This window comes from Populus alba, chromosome 4 (genome assembly GCF_005239225.2).
Source record: "Populus alba chromosome 4, ASM523922v2, whole genome shotgun sequence".
NCBI classification, from domain to species: Eukaryota; Viridiplantae; Streptophyta; class Magnoliopsida; order Malpighiales; family Salicaceae; genus Populus; species Populus alba.
Genome location: NC_133287.1, coordinates 19045999 through 19065454, shown reverse-complemented (window position 1 = coordinate 19065454; position 19456 = coordinate 19045999). Strand labels below are relative to the sequence as shown.

At 33.2% G+C, this 19456-nt stretch overlaps 3 protein-coding genes across 3 annotated transcripts; 1 reads left to right on the top strand and 2 right to left on the bottom strand.

The window, feature by feature from the left end:
- Positions 1-3681: 3681 nt before the first annotated feature.
- On the top strand, positions 3682-5045 carry LOC118060308 (probable inactive chitinase-like protein LaCIC). The gene is made up of 3 exons (XM_035073531.2): positions 3682-4137; positions 4265-4415; positions 4572-5045. The coding sequence occupies exons 1-3, from the start codon at positions 3729-3731 to the stop codon at positions 4969-4971; spliced, it is 960 nt and encodes a 319-aa protein (XP_034929422.1). The 5' UTR covers positions 3682-3728; the 3' UTR covers positions 4972-5045.
- Positions 5046-5813: 768 nt separating this feature from the next.
- Positions 5814-7614, bottom strand: LOC118060317 (NAC domain-containing protein 6). The gene is made up of 3 exons (XM_035073540.2): positions 7340-7614; positions 6960-7231; positions 5814-6426 (listed from the first exon to the last, which is right to left on the bottom strand). The coding sequence occupies exons 1-3, from the start codon at positions 7503-7505 to the stop codon at positions 6031-6033; spliced, it is 834 nt and encodes a 277-aa protein (XP_034929431.1). The 5' UTR covers positions 7506-7614; the 3' UTR covers positions 5814-6030.
- An 8751-nt stretch (positions 7615-16365) lies between these two features.
- On the bottom strand, positions 16366-18584 carry LOC118060328 (cytokinin riboside 5'-monophosphate phosphoribohydrolase LOG5). The gene is made up of 7 exons (XM_035073549.2): positions 18361-18584; positions 18164-18261; positions 18026-18056; positions 17777-17876; positions 17579-17649; positions 17354-17497; positions 16366-17162 (listed from the first exon to the last, which is right to left on the bottom strand). Exons 1-7 carry the CDS (start codon positions 18475-18477, stop codon positions 17031-17033), a joined length of 693 nt encoding a protein of 230 aa, XP_034929440.1. The 5' UTR covers positions 18478-18584; the 3' UTR covers positions 16366-17030.
- Between the last annotated feature and the right edge of the window lie 872 nt (positions 18585-19456).

Below are 19456 nucleotides of genomic sequence, written 5' to 3'. Positions count from 1 at the left end.
AAATTCGATGGCTGTCTTTCTGTTAGGGGGAAAGTGGAACCATCCAGCAATGTTAGTCAGTCCCTAGCTCCCTGCAGATCTTATCGTTAAGTTACAATGTGGCAAGAGATACTGAAGCCATGGATGCAGATCTTGTCTTCCTGTTTTACAACAGAGGCTTCAGGACATTCAATATTGTATCCATTAATAAATCACCACAAGTGTGTTGTAAACCAAGAGAGTTGTGATTTAAAACTGCAGATAAATATATATCCGGGGATCAGATATCCAAGTTAGTAAATTGATTTAGCTATGCTTAAGAAACTCTGACAATCAAGATAATTGTTCTTTGATAACTTGACAGCCACAATAGTTTTCATATGCTGAAATATCGAGTTCTTTGATAAGTTGACGGTCATAATTGTTCTTAGTAAATATCGAGTTTACGTAATGCATATGCTGAAATTTCTTGACATTAAAATCGCCATCGTTGTCATCCGGAGTACTCTACAGCACAATTGTCCGAAGCTAATCTCGGATTTGAGATCGTATTTGGAATCGTAGAAATGATTTATTTTTTTATTAAAAAAAACAAAATTATTTAAAATTATTTTTTTAAATATAAAAGCAAACACTTTTATTAAATTGTTGGGCAAAGGTCACGAGTCAATTATTATTTTTTTAATCAAAATAATATTATTTGGTGTTATTTATTAAAAAAAATAGAGTTTATAAGGACAATATATTTGATAAGTAAAATGAAATGATTTTTTCATTCAAATTAAAATCTTATTCTAAATAAGATTTCAAATCGTTAGTTTTTAATCAATTCATTAAGTTAAGTTTAATAACTATACATTATAATTGCAAAAGTTATGATTAAACTAATCAAAATTTAATAAAATAACATTCACATTATAGATTTCAATCAAAATTCATTGAAAAACACATTATTTGTCTTTCTATGAAGGAATCAATAAAATCATAAATCACAATCACTTATTAAACTCTCAAGTTTTGTCATCTAGCCTCTCAAGTTTGTCCATGAGTGTCTCGGTCTCATCCTCAAGCTAGGATAATATTAATCCTACTTACACCTACATGGATATTATAAACTCATCATTGAGTTAGATAAGTTAGAATGATCCTCCAAATTCATTCATTCACGAGCTAAGGTGATTATTAAATATGGTTATATGTTATTATATATCAAAAAAATTATGAATAGATGTATAATTAATTTAATTTTTTAAAAACTCATGTAATATTAATCATTGATCTAGTTTTGTTTGTTATGATTGAATATATTATATGTTACTTCTGTAAATTATGTTTTGATATTGAAAAATTGGTTGTTTAAATTGTGATTTTTTTAGACAGTTAACGGCATAATAAATTGTCCCAGACTAATTCTTTTAGTGAAGTCGTACATAACATCTATAACTTGAGCGTTGTAATTGACATTTGCGACTCTCAAGTTGTGAATAAAAAATACAATAATCAAGTTGCAGATAATATTTACAACTCGGTTATATAGGCTAGATCTCTAAATTTTTTTTTTCTATACTATTTTACTAAAAAAATTAACTGTTCCATGTTCCCAAAATATTCGAGCTAGACGTCTAGGCATATTTAATGGTAAAGCCAACCTGTTTCTTCAAAATCAAGCCAAACATGCAACACATTTGAGTTTTGTTTGCAAAGAAGCACGATAGAAAAAACAAAGTTCAAAATTTATTTTAAAAAATAATATGATTTAGTGAGTCGTAAATAATAATTATGATATGTACGTAGGTTATGAATTTAAAAAAAAAATTGATAGAAAGAAATTTAAGAGCTATTTTAATATTTGAATTTAAAAAATATATTAAACTTTATTACTATGTAATAATAAGTATTCTATTCTTTATAAAAAAATTTTAATTTTGTGTAACTTCAATATATATATGCACACTGAATTCTTCACATTGTTGAAAATATGGTAATCTCAATCACTTTGTTAGGATTACGAAAAAAATGAGAAAAGTAAAAACAAAATTCAATAATAATAAAAAACATCTTTCCCTAATCTTGAGATGAGACCATGTGTAACTGTAGCCCACTATAACAAAAAAAAAATCTCATCTAGCTCAGCCCAAGGAGAGAAACTAGCTAATTACTTGCATGCGTGCAGGTGCACGCAACACTAAATAGCCCATACAAGTTGGATAGGCGACAAAAGTGATAGACAGCTGTTTACTGAGATGAGCCCAGGGAAGGGAACAACCTTAGCCTAACAGACGAAGTTTTCACCATAGTTTTTAAATTCAGTACAGCAATTGATCCGGATTTTATGGGTTAATCTGGGTTATTGGTTTTACTTATGCTAAACATCATAGTATTAATTTGTTTAGGAATTGTATTGATCAGTGCTTAAGACTGCCTTAAAGAGACTAGTCAATGATGAAAATTGCAAGTAGCACAATCCTATTCTGTCTAGATTTGTTTTTATAATAAAGATGGAATATATAATTCCTTCAAGGATGTGCTTTATGCCATCTAGTGATATGATCATGATCCAAGGTGAATCCTGGCAATTCGAGGGTGGCCAAGATTGCAGATGATACTTTGTATATATCACGAGTGTAAGCAATTTAGGGTTGCTCGGAGGGTGTCACTGTCAATCTTCTAGCAATATTTTTCAAGTGCATGAACCAGAGGAAACCTTATTTTCAATGGTGGTTAGCAGCAAGCAATTATGACCCACTTTCCGACCTGTTTAAAGCAGCCCCATGGATGGATTATCCTCTTTTTTCCTCGAGCATATCCTCTGCTTTTCAATCTCCATCGTCATAAGGCAAAACGATTTGGTTTCTAGAGTTGAATATTCAATGGGTGAAGTGACATTGACTGAAAAATTTAATTTTAAAATTTTGAATTAATTTAATTTAATTTAATTAATCATATATAATACCTCCTGCCAAGTTATTCTTTTAATTTGACTGAAAAATTATATTTTAAAATTTTATAGACATATTGGTCTCTAGACTATGCAAATACTTTATAGACATATTTATTGCTTTAACTCTACAATAAATATAATAAAAACAATTAATATTTTAAAAATAATGATATTCACGTACGTTGGAATTATAAGCAATTTTTAAGCAAATTAAGGCTCAAGCTTTAGGTCATTTAAAATATCATGGGCTTTAGCTTAGATTAATTTTCGCTATAACCCTTCAAGTTCAAGTCATTAAAGATCATATCCAATTTTCACACGTTAACTCACAAATTACTTGATGTTATCAAAGATCATAAGCTAGTCATGTAGGATTTCTTGTGATAGAATTTCAACCGAAAAGAGCTCCTCATATGTCTTCTCGTCTCCATAAATTTCCAACCCAGGAACAGTGGTCAATGCGACATTATCTTTTTTTCGTTTCTAATTAACTAATGTTTATTATATCCTAAAGAGTAGCAGGGCCACATCTACTGATGATTCACAGCAAAAGTCATGCACATGAAGGTCGAAATCTAGACACCTAAGAGCCGTCGTGGACTGTTCATGCATCTCTTTATTGTTTGATATCAATCATGTTGCCGTGTAGATTAGATAAAAATGGGCAGCCACCGTTATTGAATAAGTCCAGCTAGTATTTATTAAGAAAAGACCCAAGTATTAATTGTCCATGGTTCCCCTTTATATATATACACCAGTGCTCTAACAAGCTTGTCATCCAACAAAATCCCAAACACAAAACCAGAAAATGAAGATTTGGGTCTTCTCAGTTTTCTCTCTATTACTGTCCCTTTTCCTAGGAGTCTCAGCTGAGCAATGTGGAAGGCAGGCTGGGGGTGCCCTTTGTCCGGGAGGTCAATGCTGTAGCCAATTTGGTTGGTGTGGCAACACTGATGCTTACTGCGGTAGCGGCTGTCAAAGCCAATGTGGTGGTAGTGGTGGTGGAGGAGACCTTACTAGTATCATCTCAAGAGAAAAGTTCAACGAGATGCTCAAACATAGAAATGATGGCGGATGCCCGGCAAAGGGATTCTACACTTACGATGCTTTCATCTCAGCCGCCAAGGCCTTCCCTGGCTTTGGCACTACTGGTGATGTTGCCACTCGTAAGAGGGAGATAGCTGCTTTCTTCGGCCAGACCTCTCATGAAACTACTGGTTCGTTTAATCAAGATTAATTACCTTAATTTATATATTTATTCGTTACCAAAACGCTAGCACAACTTTACCTCAAACAGATAATATAATCATTACTTCATTTGATGAATGTATGTTATATATATAGGAGGATGGCAAACTGCACCTGATGGCCCATACGCTTGGGGGTATTGCTACGTGAGGGAACAAAATCCAGGATCTTACTGTGCTCCAAGCTCCACATATCCATGTGCTGGTGGCAAGCAATATTACGGCCGAGGTCCTATGCAACTTTCATGGTAAGTCCGATTATTTATTTTGCAGATATTTTTTCTTCATCGATGAGTTTGTATGGGCATCCATCAAATCAGATTTAATGCGATATTTCTTTTATAATTGACCACGACTTTGCACTTAGGTAATTTTATTATTTTAATTTGATAAATGTGACACAGGAACTACAACTACGGGCAGTGTGGAAGAGCCATAGGGGTGGATCTATTAAACAATCCTGACCTTGTTGCAACTGATCCAGTAATCTCCTTCAAGACAGCAATTTGGTTCTGGATGACACCACAGTCTCCAAAGCCCTCATGCCACAATGTCATCACGGGAAGATGGTCACCTTCTGGAGCTGATTCAGCAGCTGGCCGGGTTCCAGGCTATGGTGTGTTAACAAACATCATCAATGGCGGGCTTGAATGCGGTAAGGGGTGGAAGCAACAAGTGGAGGATCGTATTGGGTTCTACAAGAGGTACTGTGATATACTCGGAGTTGGCTATGGAAGCAATCTTGACTGCTACAACCAAAGACCATTTGGAAATGGACTTTTGGACTTGGTTGACACCATGTGATTTGGCGACGTAATTTCTGTACGATGAAATTAAAAATAAATAAACAAGAAGTTGCCTGTTCTGAGTAAAAACAATATATATGTGATTTCATGAGCTTTCCTCAAGTTACCGATAATTTAAATTTTAATGATTTTAAAAACAATGGTCTGAATTTATCTAATAATATGATGAATCATGTTGAGGCCTTTGAGCCCAGAATTATGTTTTCTCATTTCTGGGCCTCCCTGGTTGTCCACAACCAGAGCCGCACACTCGTCGGACTATGTTTGTGTTGGCCTCGAAGATTTATATCTTGATTCATGGTGATTCAAAATGACTATAACATTAGAAAATAAAAGAAGCTTATCCATTCCTACAAGCGCATGAACAAGATTGTGAGATTATATTGGATTAAACTATTCTATTTACTGGATGTTTGATCGTCACTGCAAGATGATCGGGAAACTTAAAGAGTCCTCCGGTCAGTCAATGCCTATGCTCCATGGACACTGGTATTTTTCTCTTTATTGTCCTTCTTCCTGCTAGGACTCTCAGCTGAGCTATGTGCCGAGGAGGTCAATGTCATTCCCTTTATTCTTTTTTACTAATTTCAAGTGACAAAAATACGAGAAAAGTCCAGACTCCAAACAAAAAATATCGATCGTTACCAAAAACCCAAAAAAAAAAAAACGATATTGGCCCATATATATCTTGACATAAATAATAATTTAGGCCCGCTGGTGACCAGGCCCATACCATAAAATCATAGCCCAAGCAATCATCATTGCAAGGAACCAACGTCTCGGCCCATCGACATGATGCAATGACATTCCACTTCACAAAAGGGAGTATTCGAGGATTGATTATTCAGAGCAATGGTAAATCAAATTCTTAATTAAGTAGTTCGTTAACAAAGATAAGCTATAAGCTTCGAATACATATTTAACTCACAGTTATTGCCACCCTCTTAAGCACTCATCTTGAAGATTCTTACTTGCTGAGCTAGGTTTGACAATAGTTGATAATTAGGGTGTGAAAGAAGTTATCTACAAAACAAAAAATTTGAGTTTAATACCCATATTAGAAATTCAAAATGTCTGCATAAGGGATCAAATTTTGAAGCCAGGGACTATTTAGGGACCAGATTGGATCTTGGTTCCACTCCATGCTCAATTTGCTGGGAACCTGGAGCTCAGGTAACATGTCCGTCCCCGTTGGTAATTGAAGACTTGGCCCTTTAATCTCCCTGGGCTTTTCATATCTAGTAATGTCATCTTCTATCTCTTTCTTGAAAACCAAGTGTTGCGAAGGCAACTCGGATGGGACTGGATCTTCTGGCTGACTGCAAAATGACATGGTGTCCAGAGATGATGATGGAGATGCATGAATTGTCTTCGTTTCTTCTTCCATTGCTGCCCTTTGCTCTAGAACTTTCAACGAAGTTGCCTTCCTATATATCTTGCACAATACTATGTCCTGCATTCAATATCAGAAAATTAAGACAGGTACAGGCACTTTCGAATAAAGTGACAAATTTACTTGTAAGATCATTATATCAGATTTTTTTTATATATAAAAAAAAAAAATGATGTTCATTCTTCTAACACTAATTAACACATTTCTTTGTCATCAGGGAAAAAAAAAAAAAAAAAAAAAAGAGGTTCCCAGGAAAATTCAAAAACAGCAAGTACTGTCTAATAAAATGGAATTGAATGGTTTTACTTTTAACTATAGTGATGAGATGTTGTTTCTCTAAAATGACAACCATTCTGTGAAGTTTCTTGACAACATGCATGCCTAGAATATCAGAATTAGCCGAACAATTATGTTTTTTTAAACGAGTTCTAATTTCCTTTTGCCTTTTCTTTTAAATTATGAAGTGATGATCTGTGTAAATAATTTGCACTGACTTAATCATCTCCCACCAAAAGTAAGAAATTAACGCAAGAACTTCCGTTAATATCAAGAGTTAACAAAGGTAATAACATTAATTAATATATAGTAAGTACCTTCGGCAGGGGGCTCGAATATTCAGGCAGGCGATACTCGTTCATGACCCAATCGGTCTTGGACCCTCTCGGTGCTCTTCCCTTGTAGAAAACAAGAGTCTTTCTCAATCCGATCATTCTCTTCGGGTCCGATAAGCTCACGATTTTCCTATCAGAACCAGTAGCTTTCCAGAATCCATTTTGTGTAGTCCTATTAGGCCTTCCTCCGTTGCCATGTTTCCTATCTCGAGGCACAAAAAAATACCACTCCCTCTCCCCAACCTTGGACAAACCTATTAACACAGCAACATTAACTTTGATGTGAGCATGCATGATTAAACTAGCTGTGTCGTAACATGAACCGAGATTTTATGAGAAGGGAGCAAGCAATATACATATACCTGGCAACTCCGAAGGATCATGACGATAGATGTTGAGGTAGCCAATAACATCGAGACGAATTTTTCTTCCGAAAACCATATTTTTGAGGTAGAAATCAAGAAGTTCCTCTTCAGTTGGATGGAAACGGAAGCCTGGAAGATCAAGCTGTAATGGCATTTCATCCATGGTATGGTATTGGCAGTCAATCTATAGTGGTTAGCGACTAGTGTGTGTGTATGGTAGTAGTTTAGCTAGCTATTCTCGTTATCAAATTGAAAATGTAGCTACATGGACACTGATTCCATACAAGGTTATTTATAAGGGTAAGATATGTTGGTGGTTTTTTTATTTGATTTTTTTTTGGGTGATAGAGAGAGCATCAAAAGAAGACCTAGTCAGAAAGATAAATTTGGAAATACATGGGAAGCTAGGATGATGCATCAATGGTGGAACCCACACGGTTTGTCATCATAAAGTCACCACTGACTAATACCATTGTGAAGGGGACTCTCATGACAGGTCTTTGGTATCTTGCTTGACCGATTTTTCTATGTTCTTCGGGTTTTGGACTTTTACTTGGAAATTACGGGCAAGGATTTTATTTTTTATTTTTTATTTTTTCCAAAAGATGTGTGATCCAAATGATTTGATTTTTGAACCAAACATTTGCTTGTAAATCTCAGATTTGAAATGTTATGGTCAGCCAGTCCTTCTTCCTCTTCTTCAGTATGGTAGTAACATACTGAATTGGTCATAGAAACTAGATCTTTTGCCTCCAGAAAATCACTTGGATTCGTGCATTGAAAAGTATTGCAAACTCCTAGCTACTTTTCTAGTTTTCTGGATTCAAATTCTTCTAGTATATTGCTAGTACGAGCATGGCCGTGTTGATTTTCTAAGTAGAGAATTGTCCAGAAGCGTGCCTAATTACTTTTTTATGCTGTCGTGACATAGCTCTTTCTTAGTTCCTTTTTTATTGGAATATTCTAACTTAATTAGTATTTAATTTTATTTATTTATTTATTTTAGTTAAACAGATGATACATATACAAAGATTAAGCATATGTTTTTATTTTTTATTGAAGATAAACTATCCATACGAATTAATACGATAAAAGAAGGAAGACGTTTATACATATGATCAGCCCTTGAAAAATATATAATTTATTGGAAATGAATTTTAGTTCTCAAAATCCGGTGAACATATGCTTGCAAAATATAACACCATCGTCAATATAATAATAATAATAATAATAATAATAAGTAGAAGTACGTTGAGATAATAATAGTGATTTAAATAGTTAATAAATAATAAAAAAAATATAAATCATTTTTTTAAATTGATTGTAGTTTTCATACAGTATAAGCCCTGTAAATTTCAATATTAACTCTTGCATCAGTATGAATAATGAAATTATAACTTTAATTTATTTGTCAATTTTAGATTTCAAAATAGTATCATGATATCATCATTTAAACTCCACTAGCTATCTAACCCGTGCAGAGCTTCACTGCTAGTTTTTTTTTTTTTTTTTTCAGGCTAGTGTAATGTGATTTTTTATATAAAAAGATTTAAAATATAAATCAAAAGGTGTATATAAATATCTAATTAAATAAATGAATGAATAATCATCTATATAAATAAAAAAAATATTAATAATAACTAAACAAAAAATATATAAAAAAAAATAAGAAATAAATATATATTAAGATATTCAATCACACAAAATGAGATATTTACTCAACTGGATTCACTAAACTTATTTATTTAAATAAATAAGATAAATTCGTACTATAAAAAATCTATGACCTAAAATATAAACACAAATAAAAATAATTGAATAAACTCACATAGTAAAACAATATTACGTAAGAACAAACACATAAGAAACATTATTTAAAAAAGATTTTTTTTTTATTTTAAAAAATAAAGTTCATTTGTATAAAACAAAAAAAAAATATAGATGAATTAGAATAATATCTTGAAAATCAAACACAAATAAAATATTTTTTTAAAAAAAACTTATATTCTAAAAAGACATGCAAAATCCGTAACCTTAGGTCATGAGACTAAAATAAACTCATAAAAAATAAATTGAATAAATTCACAAAATTAATATTTAAAAAAAAAAAAAACAAGACTAATGTTGAACAATAAGATTCATAAAAAAAGAATCTCTACTAGTTCAAATGTTGAGAGATGAAATCAAGGAAAAAAATTAATCACAAAAATGATATAAAAAATAAGGGTGAAAATTAAAAAACAATAATAAGAGAGCAAACAAAAATTTTCAATTAGAAAGTTAAATTGAATTGAAAAATAGTTTTAATAAGCGGAAAAGAAACTCAAAAGAATGAGGGTTCAATTAGAAAAAATAAAATAACAAAAAATTTGATTAAATGATGAAATTAAAAATTAAAAAAATTTAACAAAAGGACCAAGGTAAAAAAATTAAAAGAATAAAAGAATAAGAACTGAAATGAAAAAAAAAAAAAAAAATTATAATTGAAAGACTAAATTGGAAAAAAAAAAACATCTATAAAACAAAATATAAAAAAATGAGGATTTGCATTGAAAAAACATTTTAAAAAAAAAAAGGAAAATCATGCATTTTATCTCAAATGAAAGAAAAAAACAAAGGAAGAAAAACGACTATCTGAAACAATCAAACCACCATAAACTGTAATATGTCACACCCTGTGCAAGAGGACACAGTGAAGAGTCCAAAGAGATGGCATAATATCAGGTTTAGCCATTAGATGATGTCACATGCGCCGCCTGAATGATGCGTACTAAGAACGCACCATCAACTTTTCTATTTAAAAATAAAAAGTCAAGGTGAAAACATCCTCATAATTGTGATTAATTACCCTAAAAACCAATATGGAAGTACAAAAATATTTCCAAATACAAGCCCTATTTTTTTGTGTCTTCCAAGGCCAAAAACATACTTTAATGGTACATAAATAATGAAAAAAACCAAAAATACTCGTGTCCAACAACTCAACAACTTTTTAATAATGTGGTAAATAATTATTTTTATTATTTAAAAGTTTATGAAAAATTAAAAAAAAAAAACCAGTGGTCAACATCTCTAAGTTTTATTAACTACAGGGTAAAAGAGCAAGTTTATTACGCAAAAAATAGAAAAGATCTAGACACTCCCACATAATTTTTTTTTATAACAATAGGCCATTGAAAAAAACCAAAGCACTCTCACCCTCAAGACTTCTTTTGTCTCCACTCAAGGGCAAATATGTAATTTTAATTTAACAATCCACAGTAAACCATGTCCATGACTATAGTGAAAAACTCATACCCTATAATGTTTTAGTTAATATAACTAATGAAAGGTGTTTTTAGAAAATAATTGAATATATATTATATAAAAAGTTATAAGTGCTTAAGAATTGATATGGAATGACCCGATCTAAAACTCGAATTGGCTCGCAACCTAGTCGGCATAAGAAAAACCCAGTAAAAATCCATTGATTTTTTATCTTTTTAATTTTTTTTAAATGATGATATTTTTATTTTTTTTATTAAATAAAATAAAATAAAAATTAAATTGATTCAGGTCAACTCACAAAACCCACGAAACCATGATACAAGGCTTCCCCAGGTAAACCTTGGTCTTGTTTAAAAACTAAGCTCTCGATACTTGTAGTGGTTCTATATAATAACAATGGTCGATCATGAAGAATAAATGGTCACATCTTCAATTCAAAGCCAACTCCGCGTTCTTTACATTGCTTTTCTTCATATATTTTTCAATAAATAGTGATGTTGGAGATCAACAAAATTATATTTTTCAATCTCATAATGTGTGTAAACGACTCGGGAGTCTCAAGTCTCCTCTAAAGACCTGGAGGAAGTCTTTCATTTACGGTCGAGCATTGCTATTACTGAAATTTCTTTATATATATAGAAATTTCAGTAATAGCAAGGCTGGGCCATCAATTTACCCAATAGTGAAAGACTTGACTTCATAGGATATTAAGTTTAATCCAAGGGTGGAGGTTTTATACAATTTAAAGGACCGAAAATAAAACAGTGGAATTACTCGTAGCAACTTGCCATGAAATTTCCTGGAAATTCCTCTACACATGGAACCCATTACATGTATAGAAAAAGATGCTTGCCTTTATCAGCATGATTGAAAATTGAAACTTTTTTTTATTTTTTTTTTAATTAGCCCAGACCAAATAAATCCATTTCGTGTAACAGGCTTGGTTAGCCCAAGTTGAAAGGGAAAGGTACGGAATGGTCCATAGAGGGTTACAGGCTACGCCTATTCACAGACCAGATCATGTGGATAATCCCGACTCCTTTAACTCTGATTTTTTATTTATTTATTTTTTATTCGAGAACCATGAGTTATTTACACACACACACAGGCGTCTCTGTTGAGGTTCCGATTCCTCCATTGTTATTATTTTTCAAATTAAATGTTTCTTTTTCTTTCTAAATTATCGTCTATTATCAAAATTAATATAAGGATTTGTTTTTATTAAAAGATAAGTTTAAAATACTAAAATAAAAAATTATAATTGAGAGGTTAATTTAAATTTAACCCAAAGTTCAATTTTTATAAGTTCCTCATTTAGTTCTCATAAAAACATGATTTTCATGCTTTTGATCTTGTTTTTGTATTATTGTATTATTGAGAATTATACCCAACAATAAATATAGAATCAATTACTAAAATAAGCACCATGTAAATGTGCTCATCAATTGAAATTAAGTTTTGTTTCTCTCACATGATCTTAAAGACATATATTTCACATCAATCGATTAAATTCACAAAAGTTCAATGAATAATTCTTTTTTAACATTGATTTTAAAGTCGAAGCTCAAAAAAAAAAAAAAAAAAAAACCTTCTTCGTTGCGGGACCAATCTCTCAACATTACAAATGGTGCGTGATTTGGGCGGGCATTGGGTGTTGGAGATCAGTATGGAGAGGTGCTGGAGGGCTTAAAGTTGAAGTCAACCTTTAGTTGAGGCGCAATTCAAGAGAGGTAATCATCAATTAAGAGCAACTGTCAAAGCACAAGGGCCCCCATAAATACAAATTGACAGCAACTTCCTCAAAAATGTTCAGTGCTTCATGTCAAGATTCTCGTATCTGCATTGCAGGAAACAATGTATTAGATATTGAGTGTAGTTTAAGCTAGAAAATTTGCAAGACTCCACCGAATCAGAATTGGATCGGTTACAAGTGAAGTGCGGTAGCAAATGGAGAACATGCTGAGCTGGGGTTTTAGCAGCAGCATTCTTCTCCTCGATTCTTTCGGGATTTGACATTTTCAAGTGTTTTGAGCTCAAGAACAATGGCCTTTTCGCTCTTACAAAATGGAAAACATCTTTGACAGTGGGAGCCTCATCTTTGACAGTGGGAGCCTCCAAGTGTTTCTTACATGCCCTTGTATTTATAAATTAATATATTTTAGATGGTTTTCAAATTATTTTAATATACTGATGTTAAAAATAATTTTTAAAAAATAAAAAAATATTATTAATATATTTTTTAAATAAAAAACACTTTAAATAATAACTAAAACCATTCTCTCAAACATTCAAATAGAATTGAATCCCACTTCAAATTGGACAGGCATGACCAAATCCATCAAAATTTTTTTGTTGAAAAATAGGGACCCAAACTACATGTTGGATTTGGACCTTAGCCCAAGACTGTTTATCCAATAGCTTTTCCAAGAAAATGGAACAGGGCTCCCTCCCTACTCGCTGGTAAAAGAGGAAAAACCGAGCAAGCAATGTGAATATGGTTTGATTGCAAGTTTTTCCAAAGGCCCTCAAGTTAGGTTTGAACCAGAGACAATCAACAAATGAGTGAGAGAAGTCAGGGGGGCGGCGGAGGAATGAGGGGAGCAAGAAAGAAGAAAACTTGATGGCGGTGTCAGGAGTGATGGCGGGCGGGGTAGTGGTAGGCATCGGACATGGAAGGTCTATCAGCTACTGTTAGCCTTTTCAACTGAAAGGATTGCATCTTTTACATCAATAGCGTTCCTCTCCCAGCCATGGTGTCGTGCCCCATCTTTTACTATTGAGATTTTTGGTCACCCCTTTTAAATACATGGTACCAGTGCACTCATGAAACTGTCGAAAAACTTCACATGAAAATATTATCTTTCCCTACTCAATGAGTGATGCACTTGAGTCGCAACTGTAGAACAAGCCCTCTACATACTTTGATATTTAAATCAGTATTTGAGTTTTTTTTCTCACATAACAAGCAAATACAAAATCATGTTTTCATATAGAGAAGAGATTTGTGTGTTCTCTGTTTCGTACATGTTCTCTATATAATAAAGAACTTGTAAATATAGTGTTCTTCGATAAATAATCCTCTGGATTCTTTCATTCTCTCTCAAAATAAAAAAATACATAGCTTGAAAAATACCTTAAGAATATTGATCAAAATATCTAAGAAAAAATATTATTCATAAATAATAATGAATAGTACCATGCAGGAATAGTACCATGTAAATAGTGCTAATTATTAATTAAAATTTTAAAACAAATAAACCAAGTTGAAACAAGGTAATTCTTTCGGACCGGCCTAAAAAAAAAAAAAGGGATGAAGCTTGATCTAACCGAGTCTAGAGACTCGTTCTGAACAAGCTTTACATAGCAAACAACATTTATAAATAACAAATACTATTAATAAATAATAAAAAAGATTATATCGAGTTAAGAGGTGAGAGCAAAACAAAGAGAGATAAAACTTGTTAGGCCACAACTAAACCAAGCTGGTTTTTTTTTTTTCTTTTTATCAAGCACCTTGCTTTGACTTAAAACATGGCATGCTATTAGAAATGGGATGGATTCCCCTTTCCAAATTTAATGTTTTTTTAATGAATATAATTTCATGGCATTAATTAAACCTGCATAAAATTGAACAGGCGAACATAAAGTGTCACACTCGCTCATAAAATCTATTATAAAAAAAAATAAAGAATATAGTAGTAAAATATAATAATAATAAAAAGATAATAATATATACAAAACTAATCGTGTATAAAAATTGAATCCACATGTTATAAATTTTTATAAAAGTAAGAAAATAAATAAAGATCATCTATATATAGGTCCACGAGACCAATGACATGTAAAAACTGAATTCAGTGTTTGGTTTTGAAAATTTGTATGGATATTGCAGTCAATAAGTGTATCTTTTAAAATAATAATAATAATAAATTTAGGGTATTTTCAACTTAAACTACGTGATTATTTGATCTGGTTCTATCCAAGTTACTCAAACTAGAATCGTTGTATTTAAACTAAAAACAAAATACATATCTTTTCAATTCTTTTTTTCTTTTGCTAGCTACTCTAATCAGAAATTTTGAAAGATGTAGGGCTAGTATATATAATATAAAGAATTAGATTAACTAAAAGCTTACATGATCGTTAATTTTAGAATCCGTGAGATTAGTCGAGATACATGCAAGCTGATCCAGACACCTACATTAATTATAAAAAAAACAAATAGAATTAGATTAACTCTTCGTTTTCAAGTTTTTAGTTAATTTTGGTTGGGAAGACATTTCTTTTTCTAGGCCTACTTTCTAGTTTCCCCAAAGTCTTAACGTTTGCCAACTTTTTCATGAAACTTAGCTTTCAGTTTCATGTGATGCTCCTACACACTTCCATACCTCAAATTTCCCATCTTATGTTTGGTTTCCATTTCTTGTTCGGACCTCTTGGGGGAGAATCACTTTGTTATGTAAGGGATTATCATGGTCCCCACTAGAGTTGAAACAATGACCTCTACCTGTTTTTGTTGGCTTGTAGTCATCAGTCTCTTGGGACATGCTCTTGAGGGCGGCAGTCTCTCTGCATCATGATCATTTTGCCTTTGCTAAAGGAATGGACCAACTTTGAGAGCAGTACGGGGCCAAAATGGCAGGCATAACTGCAAGAAACTTGAACCGGTCCCCAGCTGCAGTCACATTGCCCCAAAACCTGGACCTTGTGAATACTCCTCCGTATAATTCTTTTGGGTGGCGACCCAAGCTAATGCTTTCCATGTCTTTCTTGAACCAGACAGACAAAATGGTCTCCAGCAGCTCTCCAACAGGCCTCATGGCTAGCAGAAACTGTGTCCCACAAGGTAAATGATGCGAGACTTGCCTCCAAACCCTTTCTTGCATGTCTTGATTGATGAACATATATCAGACCCTGTGTGGTCTAGTCACAAGCTAGATTGTCAAACGATGCGCACAGTGAAGGAGAGAGAGAGAGAGTTGCATTAATTAACTCTCCTAAGTTGAATCTATAGGCACTTCATGTCTAGCCTAACTGTGTTCCTTCCTCGGCCTGTTATTAGCTTCTCCAAACATCATTGTCGACACTTCAAATCAGGCCCATATCCAGATGCTCCGCTGGGTCATTTTTTGACCAACTTCTGATGTTGGCTGGCTGCTGAAAATACATGGTGTTATCCCTTATCGCCGGTCGTGGAAATTGTTTTTCCAAAGTTAATTATCTTCTGACTTTATAGGAGCATCATTTATAGGGTGTTTGAAGGGATGAAATAAATACTCTATTTTCTTACAGATTTAATAGTAAATGGATTTGTTTCTGACATCATCTCTTCTAACGACCTAAAACTTGATGATGAAGAAACTTAAATTCGAATAAAACTTCCACACACTAGCAAGAATTGGACAGGAAAAAATACATCGTATCAAAAGATTAAATTTCCCTAAATTATCCTACTGTTACATCCCAACCAAATGGCCGGGATCCATCCACAGGAAATTTGTCAAGTAACTACACCAGAAACATCTATTGGAGGTTGTTTGTTCCTGAATTTTCACAGAAGTATTTGCTGCCGCTGCTGGAAGCTGAGGTGAAGATTTGAGCGACTCCGAAACATTGCTTGGCCATTACCAGTTGCGAAAAGGCTAGTATAATAAATAAAACAAAAGAAGCTAGTTTGGTGGTTTGTTATGTCATCACCATGATTGGTCAGTTCTTTTTGTTTCAGGCCATCATTAACATTAACTCTCTCTCTCTCTCTCTCTCTCTCTCTACAGTGCTTTTACAATAGCACAAAACAGACAGCCTCCAGCCTCTCTGGCTACAGTTCGAAAAATCCCTGTCCGTGGCTACTGGACTGTAGCAGTAGGAGTGCTCCCTGACCACTCCCAACCAGCCACCCAGCCAAACACCAAGTTGGTACAAAGCAGTCTACACGCCCACCACAAACAGGGCAAATGCGAGCCCCACCATTTCAAGGTCCCAAGGTGGGTGATGTCAAATGCACAGATCATCACACAAAATAACACTAAAGAATCAGCAAGATGGCAAGTAGATGTGCATGACACTAGAGAGCATTGTGAACGAAGAATAAAGCTGCAGTTTTTTTTTTTTTTTTGAATTTTTGCTTCTTGTTTCTATATAGATATAATCCTTTGTACATAATTCAAGATACAGGATACTCCCCACTACAATCTTAATACCCAAAGTTAAATTAGACGGCCTCCTTTTGATAAAGTGCTGCTAAAATACACAAAATACCCACTTTTGCCATTCATTTATCACCCAAGTCATTTATACCGTACCAAACCATTATGGAACGGTTGGTATATGACCCAAAATCAAGACTAAAAAGCAAAGAAAGAAAGCCTAAAACACCTTTTTTCTGGCTAACTTCATATCATCTTTTTTTAATATCCCTCCTTTATAGAGCGACTTCAGTCTGCAAAGTTGTAGTATTGAACCCCACCTGTTGTTGGTGTTGCTGTGGTGATTGCTGCTGCTCAATCTCCCAGCTTGCCTTGGCTATAACTCCATCATGCACAGGCACGTACTCCTGATTAAAACAAAAAACAGTGCCATCATTCACAAGCAAACAATACACCAGAAAAAGAAAAGGAACACCAAGATAGCAAACTGGGAAAGATTCTTTCTTCAAACACCAGATTGTCTTTTCCATATTTATGAGCTGCTTCAACATGTTACAGGACAACAAAAAATAAAGCAAAACATCAGTAACCCACCCACCTCAAGCTTTTGAACGAGTTCTTTGGCACTTGGCGCAGAGACAATGATGTTTCGTTGGGAAGGCTTGATAAAGCCATCATCCACGGCTTTGTCAATGAAAGTCAGAAGATAATTGTAGTAACCATCAACGTTGAGCAAACCCACCTGCTCATTTTTTGGAAACAGGGTCAAGAGCTTGAAATAGAGAACTAGTGATGTTTTTGTTGGGCATATAAGGAAACTCACAGGTTTGTCATGGATGCCTAACTGAGCCCAGGTAATCACTTCTAATAATTCCTCCAGAGTGCCATAGCCACCTGAAACCGAAGTCGGGGGATCAAAAGGGAGAAATTAAAAACACAATTGATTACTACAAGAGCAAAAAGGAGACTAAAGGTGTTTACATGATCTATTAATACAGGAAAAGAGAGAAATGTATGGGACCTGGTAGGGCTATAAAACAATCAGAATTGCGGGCCATTTCTGCTTTTCTTTGGTGCATGTCGGCTACTGGTTTAACCTCTCCAACTGTTTCTCCTGTGATCTGGGGTTCCACACACATACGCATATAAAGACGCAATCTTTACATCCAATGAAAGCTAAAAGTTTCAAACTTTAGACTCCTCTAACTGAAAAACAACCAACAATTAAAACATAACATGAAGAAAATACATCACAAATTAGATTTTGCACCTCTTTACTCATCAAAGTCCTTGGTATGATCCTATAAACATAACCCAAAATCAAAATTAGGCTAGTCATGCAGAAAAACGAGAAACCAAAAACCTAAACAAACGAGAGGAGGCAAGAAAGAGTAGCTGTATATTGTACCCAAGAACATTGCCTCCACCTCTATGAACTGCTTGAGAAACCAAACCCATTAGTCCAATGCTTCCACCTCCATACACAAGATCCAACCTTTTCGCCACCTTAAACATAAAACATGAAAAACCTTAAACACCAAGCACAAAAACCCCAGAAAACACAAGGATAACTCAGAAAAGGTCTAGCCTTTGAAGTAGTTATACCAGCTCTTGCGCTAGTTCAATGGCAGCATCTCTGTAGCAGTTTCTTTTCCCAGTACTGCTACCACAAAACACACAAACACTTTTGAATCTTGAAGGTTTCACTGTTTTCCCCTCCATTATCCACTCTCTTTTTGCAAAAATTTGGCGTGTCTAGATCAATCACTAAGGGAACTAAAAAACGCTTGTTGGTTTTGTGTGAATACTATACGAAGTTAAATGAAACAGAACAGCCACTATTTATAGACACAACAAAACAATAGTATTAAAAAGAAAATCAAATACTACAGCAATTAAAACAAACAAGATAAAAGAGGTGTTTATGGACGTGACAGTTGCTTTTTCCAAGTTATTTTATACAAAAATATATTAAAATAATATTTTTTATTTTAAAAAAATATTTTTTATAACAACATATAATAATAATTTTAAAATTTTAAAAAATCATTTAAAAAAAATATGCCAACGTTTCCAAACATTAAGCACTAAAAAAAATAACACAATAAAAATACAAAAAACTTGATAAAGATAATTTAAAGATTACATTTTAAAAAAAATTGTTTAAAATAAATTAAAATAATAATTTTTTTTTTTTTTTAAAATTTATTTTTAATATAATCACTTTAAAAAAATTAAAAATTTTAATTTTAAAAAATAAAAAAATATTTTTTAAAAAAACATTGTTACACAGCAAAATCAAACACATACATAGCGATTGTCATGAAGTAAGACAAAAAGGCTTAAAGGGACAGATGGACAGTCTGTGCCATCCACCCTTACTTACACGTGTCGTATTTTGGTGCCTTGAATCATGAAACTTTCAAGTTCTTGATCGTAGCATAGACATAATCAAACTCCACCTCTCCCTTTCTGTGACATTTTTATAATGCAATGCAATTATAACTTGGAGGTTGTAACGCGTGCAGGGGCTCCTTTTCTAAATTCAAATCAGGGCAAAATATTTCAACGAGTTACACCTTCATTAATTTTAAGATTTTAAAGTTAATAATTATTAAATAATCTTAAAATTTATAAAACTCAAAATAATAATCTTTAAAAAAAACTAAAATTTAATTGGTTGAGCTTAATTCAGTTTAAA

Excerpts from the sequence above, each read along its gene's own strand:
- LOC118060308 (XM_035073531.2), top strand. The coding sequence starts at position 3,729 with ATGAAGATTTGGGTCTTCTCAGTTTTCTCTCTATTACTGTCCCTTTTC. Across the intron at positions 4,138-4,264 it reads GACCTCTCATGAAACTACTG|GAGGATGGCAAACTGCACCT; the intron begins GTTCGTTTAATC and ends TTATATATATAG. Across the intron at positions 4,416-4,571 it reads GGTCCTATGCAACTTTCATG|GAACTACAACTACGGGCAGT; the intron begins GTAAGTCCGATT and ends AATGTGACACAG.
- LOC118060317 (XM_035073540.2), bottom strand. The coding sequence starts at position 7,505 with ATGGATGAAATGCCATTACAGCTTGATCTTCCAGGCTTCCGTTTCCAT. Across the intron at positions 7,232-7,339 it reads TGATCCTTCGGAGTTGCCAG|GTTTGTCCAAGGTTGGGGAG; the intron begins GTATATGTATAT and ends CTGTGTTAATAG. Across the intron at positions 6,427-6,959 it reads ATTCGAGCCCCCTGCCGAAG|GACATAGTATTGTGCAAGAT; the intron begins GTACTTACTATA and ends TATTGAATGCAG.
- LOC118060328 (XM_035073549.2), bottom strand. The coding sequence starts at position 18,477 with ATGGAGGGGAAAACAGTGAAACCTTCAAGATTCAAAAGTGTTTGTGTG. Across the intron at positions 17,650-17,776 it reads TTGTTTTATAGCCCTACCAG|GTGGCTATGGCACTCTGGAG; the intron begins GTCCCATACATT and ends CTTCGGTTTCAG. Across the intron at positions 17,498-17,578 it reads TAGGCATCCATGACAAACCT|GTGGGTTTGCTCAACGTTGA; the intron begins GTGAGTTTCCTT and ends AAAAATGAGCAG.